The sequence below is a fragment of the Cyrtonyx montezumae genome, unplaced genomic scaffold (genome assembly GCF_038088225.1).
Source record: "Cyrtonyx montezumae isolate F1298 unplaced genomic scaffold, pur_monq_1.0 scaffold_3, whole genome shotgun sequence".
Taxonomy (NCBI): Eukaryota; Metazoa; Chordata; class Aves; order Galliformes; family Odontophoridae; genus Cyrtonyx; species Cyrtonyx montezumae.
This window is the reverse complement of record NW_027072034.1, coordinates 33954886-33974874: the sequence shown is the minus strand read 5'-3', so window position 1 is coordinate 33974874 and position 19989 is coordinate 33954886. Positions and strand designations below refer to the sequence as shown.

At 39.4% G+C, this 19989-nt stretch overlaps 1 protein-coding gene across 1 annotated transcript in view; it reads right to left on the bottom strand.

The window, feature by feature from the left end:
* AFF3 (ALF transcription elongation factor 3) overlaps positions 1-19989 on the bottom strand; it is a 317423-nt gene that overhangs the window by 112021 nt on the left and 185413 nt on the right. The window contains 3 exon segments of the mRNA XM_065741179.1: positions 3718-3769; positions 8950-8986; positions 15256-15342. Coding sequence (XP_065597251.1) covers positions 3718-3769; positions 8950-8986; positions 15256-15342 — 176 coding nt within the window.

Sequence of the window (19989 nt, the reverse complement as noted above, 5' to 3'; positions counted from 1 at the left end):
CAGGCATGATTAACCTTGGGTAGTCTGAACTGGAGATCATTTATAAGCACAAAGGTACCAAGAACATTACAACAGAAGGTACATCGAAAGTCATCCCAAGAGCGGGAGGTTTTTGGGGTGCTTTGTATATTTGTGCCATTTTTTGAGTTGTAGTTTGTGTGTGGGAGGGTGAGCGATCTCAGACTTCCAGTGCAGTGGGGCTTTGCTGTGGTATCACTGGACCCTCTGAAACACAGGAGCTTGTTGGAATAATTTTTCCTTGTGTGGATATATTATACAACTAGAAGCTTCAAGTGCAGTGTTCTAAGGTTTACTGAAAAGATCCTTTTTTATTTTTATTTTATTTTATATTTTTGCCAAAGAAAGACAAAATCACTGTATCTTATGAAAAGACCAAAATAGCACTTGGTCTCCATTCCCCTCCTCTTTAACATCCTCCTTCATGCTACAGCTGGTAAGGCTGGGAGAGAGGGGAGTATTTTCATAAAAATTAGGTGTTTTTAACAAAATTTTGTAAGTTTCCTAAACACTGAAAACTGAAACTTCCATCACAAAGCCAAAAGAATGAAACACTGCTGGATATTTCTGAACAGTCCTAAAAGTTTAGAAATGTGCAGGGAAGCTGTAATCAGATGACCCATAGAGAGCTGTATGCACTGAGTACAACAAAAAACCCTTCAAATCCAGAACACTTATGGCTTTAAAAGCATTCCATTACAAGGAACATGAATCAGCTGGAGAAGACTCAAGGCAGCTTAACACCTTTGTATTGTTTGCACCTTTTACTGCCATCATGTAGTGCCAGTTCAGATGATTTTCATGCACACTGATGCAAAGAGGGCCATAGCTGCACTGTGCAGAAGGACTCGGCTCTGCCCAGATTCAGCTCTTCCTCCACGGTTTTGCATAATTCTCACTCTTTTACATTAATCTCAGTTATCTCTAGCATGGTAATGGCTGCCCTTATTTATCTACCTAATCAGGATGTTGCATCAACTAATCTGAATCATCCAAAGTATACTGGTTTTGTAATGTATAATATTGTTATCAGCGGAGAGCCAGGTCCCACCAGTGCCCACCCAGATCGTTAATGCATACCTAAAAAAAGCTACACGTTATGCTCTTTGGAACGATGCATTTCCTGTACCCAAACCCCTCTGACCAGCAGAGCACACATCTGCGCCCCAGATTTCCATGCCCTCAGAGGACACGAGCAGCACCTTCATCCCTCTTGCTCCAGAGCAACACCTGGTTTTGAGCCCCAGGAGTCCAGTGGGATGGGTAGGAGGAATCCTTCAGGGGAGACTTGATGTAAATGCTCGATTCACGAGCGCCTCACCGCCTGATTCAGGATGGCAATCAACCTGTCTTCTGAAGCTGCATAAATAATCTTTGGATGGTGGTAGTAAATCTACACCAAGGATGAATTAACTGCCACTGAGTCATATAAGCTTGGTTTGAGTGTGTGGCTTGTAACATGCCTGAGGGAAATAAAAAAGACATTTGCAAGAAAGAAACATTAATTTGCTCCTCCCAATCTTTTCTGTTATTTTTATCTGGGCCAACATGCCTTGCTTTGTTGTGCTTTGTTTGTTTGTTTGTTTTGGGGGGAGGCTGCTGTTTGTTTCATTTTCACATAGAAACAGTGATTCATGATGAAATGAATCCACAGAGCACTCCCGGCTCCCTGCGGTTTCTCCCAGCCAGGCCTGAAGGTGCCACCTCTCACTGTGGCTCCTCCTCAGCATTCCTCCTGTGGCACTTAGGGCATGGTCATGTGACAGAAGGACAGAGACCTGCTGGTGTGGCCACTCAATGTGCACCTTGTACACAGCTGTGTACACTGCAGTGGTGAAAGTCATTGCTGCTTCTAAGAGTTGTTCACGGAACCAGCATCTATTGTGAGGTGGCCCTAGCATTAGCAAGAGGGCAAAGGTAAGCATTCTAAGTACGCTGCAGGCAGTAGACATATGGATGGTTATGAAGGTCACACTAATATGTCTTACTAGGCAGGGAACTTCTCACACATAAGCAGATTTTGAAGTCTGCTGTACTTAAATTGGTGCTCTTTGTGGGACAGTATATGATCTCAAGCTGAAACTGAAACTGATATTGGGGCATACCTCTGAACCCTGTTCACTGGCACAGGCTGTCCAGAGGGTGGTGTTGCCCCATCCCTGCAGGTGCTCAGGGCCAGGTTGGATGAGGCCCTGGGCAGCCTGAGCTGGTGGGGGCAGCCCTGCCCATGGCAGGGGTTGGGGCTGGGTGGGCTTAAGGTCCCTTCCAATCCAAGCCATTCAGTAATCAATGATTCTATGCACCTCCCTCTGGGCCCAGAGATGCTAGTGGGTTTCAAGTGAACAAAGGAAAAGAAAGGAAAGTTAAAAACATTCCTCACAAATAAAATGCCACCTGACTAGCAAAACCACCGTGGAGGATGGCTTATGGTTTACATATTGCTAAATATCAGCAAAATAAATGTGTTCATTTCTCCAAAATACCTCCAGATGGCATTAAAACCCTTCTTCTTTCAGTCTTTATTGCAATACTATTTTTAAAAATGATAATTATTGGAATCATTCTATTAACCATTCCCAGCAATCATACTATCAGAAAGCATAAAGCTGCTAATGCTTAATTCATTTAATAAGTTCGGCTAAATAAGCTCACAGGCTGTAATTACATTCCACAACACAATCCACAGGACAAGCCATTTCTTACGCGTCAAATCTTTTTCTAGATTCATTTCCAGAAGGCTTTTAATGCGTATTTGCAGCAGAAATGAAAACATCCCACAATAAATCACTGTTATTGTACCTCCTTCTGTGACTACTTTTGACCATGTGACAAATGGTGACACCTTGTGAGATTTACATGATGTAACGTTCTGAATTTAAATAATGGGAACCAGGAAACATAAATTACAGACAAGATGCACTCACATGACTGACTTACAGGAACTTGGCTCCCACAGATGGGATTAAAAAGGTGAATGGTTTAGTGGAAATTCATACTGCTCCTGCATAGTAAGCATCAGAGGAATTCACTTATCTAGCTCAGTTTGGAAGACTGTTGTTATTTATATATTTTTTAACTTGCACCTCATCTGTTTTATAGACTAGTTTATGTTGGCAAAACAATTCAGTTCTTTGTATACTGGAGTTAAAAATGGTAAAAGCTTCTATTGCATTAGAGTGAAGGTGAACGCTGATATATTACAAGTGCCTGTTCCTATCTATTTCTTGACTTCTTTTGTTAATTCAAAAACATCAACAAAATCGTGAGAGTCCAGAGATAACTGTAATTGGATTTCAAGTAATTCAGAGGTGAAGCTGCAGACTGCAGTCTTTTCAAATTACATCAGTACATCAAAGGCATATGTGACATGACGTTTTTTTGCAAGTGTGACAAACTCCGCCAGCATTAAGGTAATGTTGAAGTCAGGTTGTAAAGGGCAACCTCTCTCACCCCCCAAAATCATTTCATATCTACTCAGCATGATAGGGAGCCATTTCACTCGTCAAGATCTCTGACTTGCCAGCATGCGAAAGTTCTAGGAATAATTAATGTTTAGTCATTATCTAAAAAGCCTTTCTAAGAACAGCATCAGTGAAAGAGCTTTATCTTAATGAAAACAAATGCACAAATTCAATATTGCCCAACCAATCTGATAAAAACATAGACGCTTTTTCCGAACATAAGGCAGAAGTGACTTACGATGTATGGGTCGCGCTTTTCTCCGGACTCTTTGGCTCTACATCACTTTTTCCTTTAAAAGAGAAGTAGAAAATGACATCAGAAATGGGTGAATATGGAAACTGTCCAGATGTGACATGTCAAAGATTTACTCATTGCTAACACCAACCGCTCTCACCACAAGAACAGAATGCTGCTGTGGCAATTATAATGCTGGGGCACTGCTGGAGCATTTACAAGCTGGGAGTCCACTTCTACTTGACTCTTCTTGTCACTGGCCCATGTACTATGGCAATATTAGGCAAAGAAACTCTACAGGAGAGGCTGCTAAGAGGACAGACTCAAGCAACTCGAGTTTTACTAGGGACAGGAGACCTTGGAGCCATGGAAAGGTTTTCTCCAGGGCCCTACAGCTCTGCTATTGATAGTTCATTCCAGCCAACATGCACACACTCCCATGCCCTCCTCCAGGAACCATATTTCGTACAAAGTAGAACAGCACTAGAAGGAGCTGCAAAGACAGTGATTAGAACATGAGTCTACAAATGCTTTGTGCTATGTTATACAAGAAAGGGATAACCTGGCTTGCACACCCAACCTGAGGAGTCAAGTACTTAAATACTTGAGAAGTATCAGAGACACAAGGGCTCCCTTTTCTTTATGTTTCCTTATGACTCATACGTTGGGTTGTGGTGATCTCCTTCCTGGGTCCAGGAACACGGACACCAGAGAAGCTGCTAGCTGATGGGGTAATACTGTTCCAGTAGGTCAAGCCAAGACCTTTTCCCTCTTCCATCTCCCTTAAAAAGTAAGGCGGTTGTACTTCGCTGCACTCATCACTCTGAGAAATCTGTGGGAGTTACACCTCAGCGTAAGATTTTTCTTTAGGTCTAACTAACAGGGTATACTGCTCCACTTGATTCACCTTGAACTTGAATTCTAGACCTCACAACTGCATCTGTTGTTCCCCTTGTGTATTGTCTCTGTATGGGTTTATGTATCCAAGCAGGCAAGGAGGCACAGAGGTTGAGTGTGACTGGCTTACTGATGGATGTATTTTCCTCCGCTACCTTTTAACGAGCTTCATTAAACCAAAATCCACCTGTGTCTTTGGAAAAAAATGTGAGAAGTGCTTGTTTTGATTGTGCTGTTTCAGTGTTCCCTTGTCACTGACTTGAGCTGAGTGCGTTTATAGATGAGCCTCTAACCCATTCTGTGCACATGAGCACTATGCATTACCCACTCATTGCTGCCAAAGTCTTCACCCTCTGTTTCTGTATAGCATTGGAATGTCATCAATGGCTATAAGGGGTGCCTCTTGAAAACTTGCTGTTGCCTTCAGAAGAGGCAGGGTTTTGCCACCAATGTCCTTCCACTGTTGTGCAGAATTAAGCTAAAGTGCTTAATCTAGATGATGACCTTCTAGAAGTAGTGATCTAATAAAAGGAAGTTCTGGGTAGTGCAGACACCTTGCTGTGGTGCTCATAGATCTCATCCTCCCCTTGTGGAAGAGTTCTTAGATTTTTTGTCCTTAAACTTTAGTGAAAAGGCTGTGGGGAGACCCAGTTGCCTTTAGAAACACCACTGTCTCTCTGTGGACTTCTAGCTCAAGGCACCTAAAATTCAGACATAAGCTAGGCAGCCACACAGGATGGAATACATCCAGTTCATAATCTCTAGGTCACTTTTCACTTTCAACAGACTTCAGAAAGCATATCCAGATGATGAACCTGCTGGCTAGAAAGCTGTTGCTAGAGTGCACGTTTATCAGCCTGGAGTCCTGGAGCTCATCTGTGTTATGGTAATTTGGAACAAGAAACCAACAGTAACAGTTGGCATAGATTCAAAGATTTTCAAATCTTTTTTTTTAAATAAATTATGTATTCTTACCATGAACACACTGGTTTGTTTAAGTGTGAGGGGGCACATGGATTCCTGAGTGCTTTGCCAGCAGAGTTCACATCAGTTCTACTTTCAGCAGTGTGTGTTAATGTAGAGTGGGAAACAGCACAAGTACTGTGAGGACTGAGTGAAAAGGGAATCTCAGTGATTTAGCCAAACTGGATATTAATGAATTATCCTATAGTAAGCATTTACAGCTGCTTTAATGCTAATCATCACTTAAGATACTTCTTTGCGGAGGGGGAGGATGAAGCTTTTGAGGATGCTAGAAATGCATTACTCCAGCCTATCAGAGTAGAAAATCTGGTCATTAATGCTTTATCAGTTCGCACCAACTTTGTTCACACTTGAGTGAATAATTGAAATATGAGAAATGTGTATAGACTAAGCATCGTTGAATGTCATAGATATGGTACTGATAAGCTAATTAAAAAGCATATGTAAAAGGGAATTATCTGTCAGAACAACTTTTTTTTTTTCTTTTTCACACTTACTCTTGGTGAGACCAAGAATTGTATCTCCATTTTTCATGTGACCTGACAAATGCATGCAGTTACCACTGTGTAAAGCTAGCATTTGCTGAACTAAATCCTCTCTAGCTGTGGTTTGTTTTAATGGGCAAATTTGTGGGGTGTTCAGTTTTTCTTAGTCCAATGGGAACTGACAAATGATACAGTACCTACCTCACCTCTTTTACAGGGCTGCTGTTAGGACACTTCACTTCAGGTGCTATGTCCTGTATATGTTTTCTGAAATTATTGTGGAAATGTGCATGCATTTGCATGCTGAAGTGTATTTGCGTGCTTTCAGAAGCACATGGTGGAACTCATCAGCACTTAGCCACAGACCTGACGATTGTTTGCTAATTTCTACTACATCTTATCATCAGCTTTCTCCTACGTCTTATCACTGGATCATAGAATCATTCAGGTTGGAAAAGGCCACTAAGATCATCTAGTTCAACTATCAACCCATGACCACCGTGCCCACTAACCACGTCCTTCAGAGTCTCATCCACATGGTTTTTGAATACCTCCACTACCATCCTGGGCATCCTGTTCCTAACATTTAAGATAAGAAAATCAGGAAGAGATAGGCTCACACAACTCATTTTTTTAAAATACAACCAGATAGGATATGTCCAAATTTCTCCCATTTCAAAATAAATTTCAAGTGGAATTTTGTAGGATTTCCCTGCTGAACAGTGGAAGGAATTTGGGTGAATCACTCAACCTAATCATTGCAAATTACCCTCTCTGGATAACAGGGATAAATAATGCTTATTTTAACAGGGCAGAATAACTTCAGTCATTAAGGGTTTTAAAATGCTTCAGTTTCTTTGTGGGGGAAGGATGAGAGAAATGCAAATGAGAAAGACAATGTTAACAGTTGAAGTAAAAACATTGCAAATGACAGACTCAAGAGCCACTCCAGAGAAGCTATGGTGCAATGGGGAATATCAACTAACTCTGAAGACGTGCATTTGGATAATGCAGTATATAGACCATTAGATTTCTTTCTCATATGGAGCTATTTGTGAGCATTTTTCTCACATCCAAATCCTTTTTACCTGAATTTCCTTCAGGTTTGTTGTACAGACTGATAAGGTCTGTCTCTTATACTACTTAACTGTGCTTTATTTTTTGACTTATTTTCAGATCCTGACAGGAATCCTCATGGATATATATATCTCAGAGGCAGTGAGATTCCTCAAAAATGTCAGAAGTTGTGATTTGGTGTCAGACAGCAACCCGAACATTTGATACCAATGAAGAAAGTGTTTCTGCATGGGCTCAGACATTTTTTGGTGTGGTTGCCACCATCCATCCAGCCAACCAGGACCAAATGCAATTCCAACCCAGTGGCAGACATACGCTAATTTTGTTGAGCAGGATGAATGAGGGCACAAGAAGAAACTGCAGGTACTAAGAGGTGGGATTGCTGATGGGGGAACTGGAAAAGTAAAGTGAGGTGAAAGTAGCAGAAGAAAGATGTAAAGAGGCAGAACTGCTTTTTTAATCCGCAGGACAGCAGGTTTCATTAGATTGGCAGAACAACTTATTTTATTGTTTTATAAGTGTTACAAGAAGGAAATAAATGAAATGGAACTATGATCAAAGCTATATGAACATTGTGGCCTCTGATGTCATGGTGAAGCCCAAAGCTCAGCTTGTGTGTTTGTCATGCTCATGACTCTTTGCAATGTTTGCATAGCCCTCTCTATTATGGCTCCTTTGTGCTTCCTTCTCTCATTACTATATTCATTATTTTCTGACAGAACCTCATCCCCTTTGCCTTTTATTATTTCCTTAGTGCTGGTCCTCACAGCAATATCAAACTGATGCTGGCAATTAAGTGACACCACTGCATGTTTCTTCACAACATCATCTTCTGCCTGCCGACCTTTCCTTGGCAAAGAGCTGCACAGTTTTAATAGCCTACATCTCCCAGGATTGTCTCGCTGGATGTATTCTCCCTCACGCAGTGGGTGACCAGACACTTTCAAAGCCCTACCTACTAGCTCAGGGCGTTTTTCATCTTCAGTCACAGCCTTGTAATTTGCAAACAGGGTTATGTTCTGGCTGTCAGGTCAGGAAACTAACAAAAGAGTTCTTTTGGCTGAGACAATTTTATGTTGAGAGCAGGGTAGGATCATGTATTTTTAATATGCAAGACAACATTAACAACAGTCAGAGGTGCGAGGGGAGAGGATTAATACTTTATTTCATGGAACAATTCAATCTTTCCTTTCAATCCAGCTGCTAAGTTGTTTGTTTGTTGTTGTTGTTGTTTTTCTAGCCAGAAAAGACCTACTGTCATATGGTCTTTGAAGTATTGTTTGGTATCACATTGACAAGATTTCTGTATTTTTTCATGGTGCAATAGTCACAAAATATACTATTGCCTATAAGAGATGAGTGATCATTTTTTCTGCAGTCTGGATTTGGCGATGCTCTTTCCCAAGCAACTGGATCAGCTCTTTTCTGGCATTTTAGAAAAGCTATTATTTTGCTATTTCAGTCTTTCCCATCAACATAATGAAATGGCCGTGTATCACGGTGGTGATGGGTCGATGATTGGACTAGATGATCTTAGTGATTTTTCTCAATGATTCAATGATTCTACATGCAACCCCCCCCCTTTTTTTTTCTTTTTCTTCCCAGTCCCCCAAACATCTGGTGCTTCAATAGTTGGTCTTGAATTCAGTCCCCAACATTTGGCTAAAAATGCATACTGCTTGCTGAGATTGTGCACTGTACAGTCTACTACAGTTTCCTTATTAGTCCCCTGGTTTTCACAGTCATTGTCATTCTCTCCACCCGATTCAACCATAAATGAGTTGGTACTTACTTGTATTGCTGTGTCCTGTAGATCCCTGTTGTGACTCCTGCGATAATAATAGAAAAAAAGGTACAGTGTATTATTTTTATGGCAACCTTTAGCTGCAATGCTCGCTTGAACATTACCTTAACAATACAAACAGCACTGTTAATTGATCATTCAGTTTAAAAGTCATTTCCAATTACAAGAATAAATCCAATATTGTTTTGAAATTGCTTTAATCAGAAGGTTTGAAAACTTATTTCACAGCAATACTCTAATGGCACCATTCCTTGTACAGCTATTACCAGTCTCCTGCTTACTGTTCACTTATTGATCAACCCAAACTCGTCTATTATTTTCTGTAAGTTCAGATGAGAAGACAGAGGGAAGACCAATATTGTTTCATGGGCCATTGGATTCCTGAAGTAGTAGCGCAGCTGATCTTTGCTTCTTACATGCTGATACTGACAACACTGGAGAATGGAAATACAAACTTCAGTTCTGGGTCCCTGAGATTCCAAGGTCAATCTTGTATCACAGCTGTAGTATTATGGTACAATAATTAAGTGTGTCCCTTCTTCACATGTAAATGTTCAAATATTTTAATCACAAAATTTATGTTCATAAAAATGTGAAAGAAACATATAGGTACAATGGAAATATAAATAGAATCTATAATAAAAATATATTTAAATGGAGGAAAAAATAATAAGAATACAAGGAGAAGCAAAAAAAATCTATTTATTCATGTGAATCTGGAAAAAAAAAGAGCAGATTTGTAGATTCTAGTATATAAGGATGGTATAAAAATTCTATGAATCAAACATCTGGCCTTCAATTATATCTGACGGCTTTCAATCTGGTCCCTTCTGACCAACACAATTTTCATGATTCATTTTTTTTTTCAGTAGATACACTGGGTGTTCTGATAAGTTCTTTGAATACTTTTTGATCATGTATTGCCGGTAAACAGCCTTACATTAAAACTTCCGAGTCAGTTGTTTAAATCTGCTTCATTTTAAATAGTTCTCTACCATGAAAGACAACTCTTACATATGAAAGGCTTGGGCCATTAGCTTTGTGTCAGTGTTATCAGCACATTACTATATATTATTTTATATTTTTGTAGGCTGCTTCCCTCACTGCCTCTAGTTAGGATCTTGGTTACCATAAAACCAGCCCAGAATAGGCTGTTTGAAAATGACCTCATATGAATGCTGCAGTTACAACAGCAAAGATTACTTTGAGAGCCATCTGTGGTATTCGTTACTGGTGAGGAATTGAACCCTCAACAAGATATATGATCAACAGCAGCTGAGTGATGGGCTAGACACACAGCCAGAAACAGGAGACTTTTGATTATCTGTTCATTTTACTTTTAGACAAAAGCTGGTATCTGTATGTCTCTGCTACATTGCGAAGAAGATAAGCAGTTGAGAAATCTGTATGTTTTCTTCAGCTTGGAACCCAGACTGCAGACCTTAAACTTAAGAAAAAAAAAGAGAAGAAAAACACAAAAAAATCCAAACCCCAAACCAGGAGCGTTCACTTAAAATATATCTCTTTTTCACTCTTACTGATGTCTGTGCCATCTTCTCATTTGTCCACCAGGCCTCACATAGATACCTCCCATAGAAAGCTTCCTAGTAGAGATCTGAGAAAAGAAACTGCAAGTACCCAGAGAATTTACGGATAAGCTGACTTGGTCAAGATCAAATTTTGCTGCTGCATCCTGTAAAAACAAGGCTTAGAAGTTTTGGGGCCCAAGGGTTTGGGACCTCCAAATGGAGGTTGGCTGAACAGCAGCCTTTGAGGTCTCCAGGGCTTGTCTGGTCAAATCACCTCCAGCTTTTCCATTTTTTTTGGAGTGATGTCTCTCTGGCTTTAATATCTACAACTTCTATGGCATAACACACATCTGCAGTTCAGTGACACTCTACACACCTGACATGGGAGAAATCAAATTCTGGGGCAAGTATTAAGAATATCTACCTTAATCTACAGTAGAAAAATATGTGTACCATGTTTCATATGCTAACAATCATTTTTCAATAATTTGAAACTGCTGACTTTTGACAAATTACCTCAGCATTTTACGATGCGCCTGGTGAAGGAATATTAAAGCCTTTTTTTTTTTTCAAGTGGCTGAATATAGTCTTAAGATGTCAGAGGCAGTTTGCAGTGGTAATGTAATGATACATACACTTGAATTTAAATGTTATTCTAGTAGTCAACCAGGCTGCCAGTAAAAGTAGGCTCTTAGAGCACCTTCAGCTTCTAGAGCAGTGAATTTCTGTAACTAGACATGAGGAAATTGTTTTCTCTTTTGAAGAGAATTATTTGATGGAAATATCCCAGAGTTTGTAAGATTACTTGAAACTGCTAAGCAAGGATATTGTTCACTCTTTTACATTTTCATCAACTTCTTCAGGAATAATGCACCCTCCCCTTTTAACTGCCTAGCATGGTATCTTATCTCTGCTATTGACTCTGCTTTGTCTCAAATTTCACATCAGCAATACGCAGGAGTTAAAACAACATTTTCAGTTCTCTGTTTAACTGATTCTTTCAAAGAAATGTCTTCATTTTCAGTAAATTATTCTAAATAAAAAGGCTAATAAAAACACTGCTGTGAAACAGAGAATATTCTTATTGAGGTAGGAAAAATATGTATTTGTATTACGTAAAAAAGTGGAGTGAAGTCCTCACTTCTAAAGTTTTTTCTTTTTTCCTAATACATTTACTTCATCTTGTTAAAATCAACAAGAAAGGAAAAAGTAAATGAGTTGGGCACTGAAGAGACAACATTATTATTATAATTTAACTTCTGAGAATAATCAATCCATAGTTTTGTGACAAGATAGCAATTTTCCTAGGGTGGATAAATTAATTCTCAAGTAACAAAATGATGACTGATCCTATAATATCGCGTACACATAAATAGAAATCAAACACCTGATCGAACTTTCAAGACATGAAATCACAGTAAAAATGAAAAAAGAGAGCAAAGGCAGCAGCAGAATTAACAGCATTTTTCTCTCACGTTGGAATTGAGAGTTAATGTCTGAACATGAAAGCTCATTCACGCAAGCATCAAGTGAGCTCTTATTTACCAAATTTAATTATTCATTTAAAGTTTATTTATTAAGATGTTTTTAATAAAATTACAATCAAGGAACGTGTAGCCATTTGTTCATAACAAAGTGTGACAGAGATAGGAGAAAGGAAAGCATATGCGGGCTGTCACATCACACACTGATTCAATTATCCTTAAGCTTTGAAAAACAAGGAATAAAGAGACAATCATTGCTCCTTCCTACTAAATTCAAGAACACAAATTATTTTCACAGAGAAAGAAAATTCAAAGTTAATGACGAAATGTAACTTTATGCCCTCTATTGCATAAAGAACAGCTCCCTACATGTGCTCGCCCAGCAGCACCGTGCTCGAAAAGCTCACTGGGCAGTAGCCAACACTTCAAACTTGACACTGGCTTTCCTTCCATTCCTGTGGAATAATGCAGACCTCCAGCATTAGTGAGGTCTGATTCTGTGTACAAATATAGCATATGCACATACACCCTCCCATCTGCAGAACATATAGTTATATTACTGCACATATTCACAATCATGGTTTCAAAAATGCAATTCTGTTGTATTTGTGACATTGAAAACTCAGTTACTAGTTTTTAGTACTAGACAGATTTCAAAATGAGTTCAGCTACAGTTTCTGTGGCCTTTGCAACTTTAATAGCCTAATTAACAAATTTCAAGTTTCAAGCTGTCAGATCACTGATTACTTGAGTCGTAGCTGAAAAGTAATTTGGTAGATACAGAGAATAAGGATGCTGGCACTCGTTTCTTATAGACAGAAAAGTAAGAACGATTTGCATCTTTGCAACAAGTAGGAGTCTTAGAGATTCTCTTTATTTCATTCCCAAGATTGTGAGTATCTTTATATCTGGGAACCATTTTCTATTAAAGGGTTGTAGCCTATTTACTCCTATAGATTATGTCTGGAAATTGCTTTGCAAATGATCTGACTTGATGTTTCAGCACTTCCATAAAGGCTGGAAATGAATTCACAGTAGCATTCACTCCATAGTGATGGAGAGATGGAGAGAAGGAACCAATGCCCCAGATTTAGCCTTTTAGCCTCTTTGCTGTCCTTGGCTGCTGCTTGACTGACAGTACTATCTTTCTGAGTAATGTGCCATCCACACAGTGTAGAGTGTGGTCGTAGTGTAGTTCTTAGATTTTAACTTGGGACATCTATGTAGCTCATAGGTAGGAAAGCTTCCTAGAAGTTATGGAGCTATCTCCTATGAGATCCAATGAAGATTTTTCACTACATTCTGTGGAAAGCAGTTGTTAGCTTATGAATATTTTGAAAACATGACTGATAAATTAGGAAATGGTCATTTGCATTTTGGAGCCTGAAAAGCAGATGATCTCATGAGCATTCAACTGTTTGGGTCCAGAGGAGGTGAAAGAAATATATTTTAAATATTTTAATATATTAAAAAGAGACAGTGTCTAAATTTATCACATTTTATGGCCAGTAATGCAGAATTTTTCCAAGAGGAAAATGTACTTCTAGGTATTTCTTCCCTATCTTATGTAAAGTACTCTATTTTCTGACAATGTAGGCCGCCAAGGACAGAACAGAATTTTGGTGTCATTATATTACTGAAGTATGTGCATATACTTTTAGATGAAATCTTGTCGATCCTAGGCTTAAATAAAATGGGAATTATACTTCAGTAGGAGAAAAAGCAACTAACTAGAAAAGGCTCTTTAAAAATGAATGGTAGATCTCTGAAACAGCTCCACAGTTCAAGCTATCAGATTATTTCCCACAGAGATGGATGAACAGACAAAGAGGAGATGAGAAAGTCAGTATCAGCCATTATTCACATCTCTTAATCCTATAGTCTGTGGTTCTGCTATTCCTATATTTATCACAATACATTTAACAGTGAGGAAGTTCTTTCACGATGGTCACACACATATGCTGATAGGGGCACATGTACTACACAAACACATTGTATGGTGATAACTGTAGCAGGAACCAGTGAGATGCAAACACTGTTTTTTTTTTTCTTTTTTCCTTCACATCTGAATATGCTGGCTGGTAAGTCACTGATCCATCTCCTACTGGACTTACTTTAACTTAAGAAGCCTGTAGTCCGCCTACCACCTTCAATCAACTGTCTTCATCGAGCAAAGACAGTGGGTTATTTCCTTCTTTTTTTCCTTTCATAACATGCCAGAGGTGTTTTGGTTTACACCCCTGGTACTTCAAAATCATCCACGGCAAAGCTGTTTTACTGCAGGCAAACCTTGACGTTTTCTTGGCTCTGTGAATCGTTCACTAAATTCTAAATAATGGACTAAAAGTTACGAAAGGAAGTTGCTTTGACAGTAAAAAGACTATAAACAGCATCAATATTATCTTCCAAGCTTGGCTACTTCATGAAAAAATGCTTCTGGCATATAAACTGTATATGATGATACAATGAGAAATTTTATTGGCATTTGCATAGGAAACCTGACCTAATTCCCTCCTGATTTACCAAGTACAAATAATGCAGTTTCCCCAGGCTTGTGCCCGTAAGCTTCACTTGCAACACTATGTGCTTTCCGTGATACATCTACTGTAGTGGATGGAGCTGGTTTTAAGGGACCATCAACAGGTCCAGAGGCACTGGTCCTCTGGGACAGGGACACTGTGGTCCCCTGCTACTGGATTTGGACATGCAAATACTTCACTGGTAAATGCTTCTGTGGCTCCTCTGGGCATCACTGCATTGTACTCTGCATCTGAAGCAAAGCTCTTCCCAAAGCCAAGTTTTTGTCAGGGCATGTCTGCCTGCTCATCAGCACCCTTATTAATAGATCAGGGTATCAGCAAAGCCTATCTCAGCCCTTGATGGCTTCAGTGAAGCCAAACAAAGTAAGAGCAGTGGGATGTGAGCAGAAGCTTCCTGACTTAGCGCAGCTGTGTGTGCCCTGAAGTATTGGTCAGGAGCCTCAGCAAGTGCCCACAAAAGTGCCCACATCTAGACACCTCACCAGGAATGCCTGTATATTTTTCCTGTTTTGAGAAACCTGTGACCAACACGTGAGGTTCAGTGCTACTGCCAGAAAATATGCAAACAAGACCATGTACTGCTGCAGAGGTTGTAAGCAGGGAAAAGCCAGGGGATACTGGCACACACGTGGCCAAGGTCATTAGCACTGCATCAGCCTCAGTTCAGAGCCCTCCCATGCTTAATCAGAGCTCATGTAGGTCATATTTCAAGGCACAGGCTGCACCTCTTTTATCTCTTACCTTGTTTGGAAAGGGAAACTTGCTTTGCTCTGCCTTCCCTGGTGTGTGAATAGCTGACAGTGGTGGAGGCCATGAATGGGTCATCTCCTGAAAAACAATGTACAGCAAACTGTATTTAGAAAGTTGGTGGAATAGAGAAAATAATAGTATATCACTAGCATGAATACCTGGGTAGAGGAATATGTAAGTAACTGTGGCTTCTAGGAAATGCCCAGTTTACATATGATCTAGACAATACATGAGCTACATTGATTTTTATCGCAGACTCTTGAGAGCAGTTCTTAAGCACCGTTTCATTTCCCTGAATAGTTAATGCATCTTAAGTGCAAGAAGTTTGATTTTTCTGACAATCAGCATCCACATTTTAATCATGAGATGTATTCTGCCTGGTGAGACTAATAGGGAGATCTCGTTTTTGCAGTACAGGAACAGAAATCTCAGTTTGTGACCAAGTAATGAGGTTCATCCTATGGACTAATCACAAAATAGATTTCACAGACAAGGTTGGAATGATAAATGTTTAACACTTTGAACTTGCCCAGTGGTTAATTCCTACAATTTTATTTTTTATATTAAAGGAATTGAATAAGCTCATAACTGCCACTTGTTTGTGTTCTGCAGGTCACGACCATGCAACTATCTCTAAATGAATTGTGCTGCTCTCCACCTTTGCCTTCTTCCTGTGCTTTTTCAAAAGACATCTCTTAATAGATAAGAGATGTGTGTAGCTACGACTTGTATGCAGTCATTCCTGACCCAGACTCAGGTAGCTGGCATACACACCTTCAATGCCATTACCAGTCAGGGACGGATGAGTTAGTTTCTAAAGCAAGTCTGATTTTGGGAAGGAGGGGGCTGAAGTGTGAATTAAACACTTCAGACAAGAGATGATTTGTTAAGAGAGAAGCTTCATATTCCTGTCTAGTGTAGGCTGTTGTAGGATGCACATGTTTTTTTGACATGTTCAACAGCAACAGCCATAATATTTGGTACACAGCAACTTAACAGAGTTAATATGAGAAGCAGTGGAGCATGACAACCCTGAAGAGTCAACCCACAAGTTTCAAGAGCTGAAGAAGAAACTACGTCCTCTCTAAGCAGTGGGCTTATTGAGACTATCAGGAGTTTGCCCAGCAGATGCTCTCCTTCTTTTTGCTACCATTATCTGACTCTGGAATGGCTTCTCAGAAATATTCCAAGGGCATGTGCTGAGATCTATGATTGCTCCCAGAATAATACGGGAGTTGTATTTCCATGACTCATTTCTTGTTTGAGGAATGTTCTTGTTTGAAGAAGGATGTGGGTGAACCTATCACCCACCATTTGGTAGTGCTGATGGAAATGCTTCCTGACCCTGCAAACACTGAGATGGGGCATTTTTCACACAGAAGGAAGTCTCTTCCTCTTCTGCTAATGACTGGTTCAGCCCTTTCAAACAGTTTATTAGTAATAAATGTCACCTTTAAAGTGTTCTTGATAAATAGTTTATTTTCTAATAAAAACTGAGTTCTTTTATTTGAGCCTAAAATGTGACGTGATTTATTAGATTTCAGTAATCTACATGGATACTGCTAATCAGAGCATCATCTGGTTTGCAGTTTCAGTATCAGAACTGCTTTGCTTTTTAGTTATTTGAGGTAGACTGTTCATCTTATGACTCGTTTGTCTGGTAAGTGGCAGCAATGTCACTATAGAGTACATTTTAATATACAGTAAGTTCTTTAAACACAGGCAAGCTGAAACACAGGGAAGCAATTTGCCATTTGGAAGGGAGCAGATCTATTTCTACAAGTACCTGGCATAAATGCTATTATTTTCAAAAGATGAATGAATTACAAACTGAGAAATATTCCAGCTGTAAGAGTTTATGACAATAAATTGTCAGAAAGCAGAGTTGCAATAGTGGCATTCAATCCTAGGGCTGTGATCTAAAAATGGATTTGTTTCTCATCTGCTTTTCTGTTTTTCTTTCACACAACCATTTGCTTACTTTCTAGAAAACAAAGTGCTGTGAGCACAGACCAAAGGTGTTTTCACCTGTAAAACTTCATTCCCAAAGTGTTTTTTCCCAACAAGCGGACGTGCTGAGCCCCAAAGCATGTTTAAGAAATAACCATGTGGCCCTTTCTTTTGAAGGGCAGTGCCTTATGTTGCCTCTGTCAAGAAATGGGCCAGCCAGAATGGGATGGGAGCATCTGGTAGTTTTGCCTTAAAGCCATCCTGCCTGTGAAATACTCAGTGCTTATGATTTCCTTTAGCCCGGGCAGCTGTTCCCATAGGTTATACTGTGGCTTACCCCCACTGTCACCTACATGGAAACGTCTTCAGAGAGGTCTGCTACGTGCTGTGCAGAAGCCAATCTGTTAGCAGAGCTCTTCCCTCCCACCTTGCCTGCCCAAGTCTGACAATGATACCTTCATCCATGGAAAGGATGAGACGGCTGATTAAAAATAAGGGTGACCTTTCTTTTTGACATGTCAAAATCTTTCATTTCTTCTTTTCTCCAAGATTATTTTTCATCCACTCTTCAATGAAAAATGGCCCTAATAGTCTTTCTTTATTTTATTTCAGCCAACTTCTCTTCCCGTCCCTTTATACTTGTAGTAGTGGTATCTAATGAAGTTTTCTACACAATTTAAATGTAACATAACCATTTCTGACACAAAGTTGTACTAATATCACTGATATTTGCCACAGTTAATAATTGCTATTATCGTGAATATCTGAATATGATTTTATCAGAATAATATGATGAATTCTGTTCATATGATGTGTTTATTGCTACCATTTGGAATTTGGACAGTTTAGAACTGAAATCAGATTATATATATATACATATATAATAAAAACATATAAATTTATTATAAACATTATAACATATAACATATAAAAGTATATAATCAGAAAACACTACATGAAAAATATCCACAAACCGCAAACTGTCACCAATGAACACTGGTAAGTTTTAAATGCAGTAAAATATTTTCTGAAAAGAGAAACATTAAACTATTGGTACGGTCTCCCCAAGAACAGAATCACAAAAAATAGGAGAAAAGACTGAGGTTTCCAGAAACTTCAGTGGCAAGCAGAAATAAGTGAAAAACGTGTCCTTGTGCAGCAACTCTTGTGATTTTACACTCTACAGCAGATATTTGACGCAGATTAAAAGCACGGTGGTATGTGATTATATCAAGATCCAGTACATACTGTGAAATGCTTGAAAAGGTAAGACCAAGAGGCAACTACCTAACTAAACAAAAAGTACTCAGCTTTTAGTGTTAAAATAAAATTTCATGCATAGCTTCTCTTTTGAGGTCAGCTAACTTATCTGTCTCTGATGCTTGGGACTGGCATAAAGCAGTCACCGGACTGAAAACAAGGTTTCAAATGTACTTATGAACACCAGCAACAATTTAACTCTGCATCTTCAAATTAGTGTTAGAGCAATGACTGACACAAAAGATTTTTAAAATTAAAATTAAATTTAAAAAGAGAAAAAAGGTGTTTGTTTTCTTTTTAATTCAAAAATTGAACAAAAAATAATTCTTAAGCGTCCTGCACTGGATAATGTTCCAGCCATTACAAGATAATGGGCTAATGTTAAACAGATTTAGATCTTCCTACCAACTTGATTATGTTAACCTTTGAGTCCTGGGCAAGGTTAACTAAAGGAACCACTGAGAAGCCACTCAGGGTCCGTAAGTGTGGAAAGCAGATTTCCAGATCAAAGAATAAAGTCCTAACTGGACTGCTTAGATATAAGTGCGGTTAAGCACATGTGCCCAGCTTCAGGATGGCCTATCTGAGTGGCAATCACCCTCCTCCTCCTGCTACCAGATGCACCTCAATGACGGGTGACTCAGATGGCTGGGGATGGTGGAGATCATCAGAGGTTGCATCTGCAGGGACACAGTGGGGAAGGGGTCAGCAGAGAAGGCACTCAGCAGGAGGGACATGCAGATTGCAACAGACCACAGATCTCAGCAGACCTCTGACTGACCCTTTTTGTTAACGCGTGCTTCTCCCTGTAAGGGTTACAGTGATGCTGTTCCCAGATGACATCTCTGTGGTGGTAGCATTGGCATGTTTCACTTACACATTGGAATTCTGTGACCGCACTTGTCTCTGGCCGTTGTAAATCAACTTTCAGCAGCTATATTTAAATGTCCAGCTCTGCGAGTTATGAAGGTCTGAGCCTAGTTAATCTCAGCCAACACACAAACTTGCCTTTTTTTCTCACTGAAGGGAAAGCCTTCAGATAGGGAAATCTATAGTGCTGTGTATCCTTGCTCCACATGCATTTTCTGCAGCAACAATTAGATAATGAGAGATTTCTTGTGAATTAATGACTGCTTGGTAGTGTTTTGTTTGGGGCTTCTAACCTTAGCTTGTAGGCAATTTTTCAGGAAATGTACTATCCAAAGGTAAATAACAGTATTTACTCCAGACTGAAGTCAATGCTGTTTTTTCTAGTGCTATCAATCTTGCTGTGTGGTGAATGATTCTAGAATGGTCGAACTGATTCAGAAAAACTGTAACTAAAAACAACTACTGAATTCAGTCTCATCTGAATTTAAATTCTTGCCACATGTATGACTGTTCTTTTGCTGCCACAAACAGAACTTATCATTGGCCCATTAAGAAAATTGACTGTTTAATCCTCCTCTTGTGTGTGCGTTTGCCTACCTGGTTTTTGATTCATAATATTTTGTCTCTCATGGAGGATGATTTAAG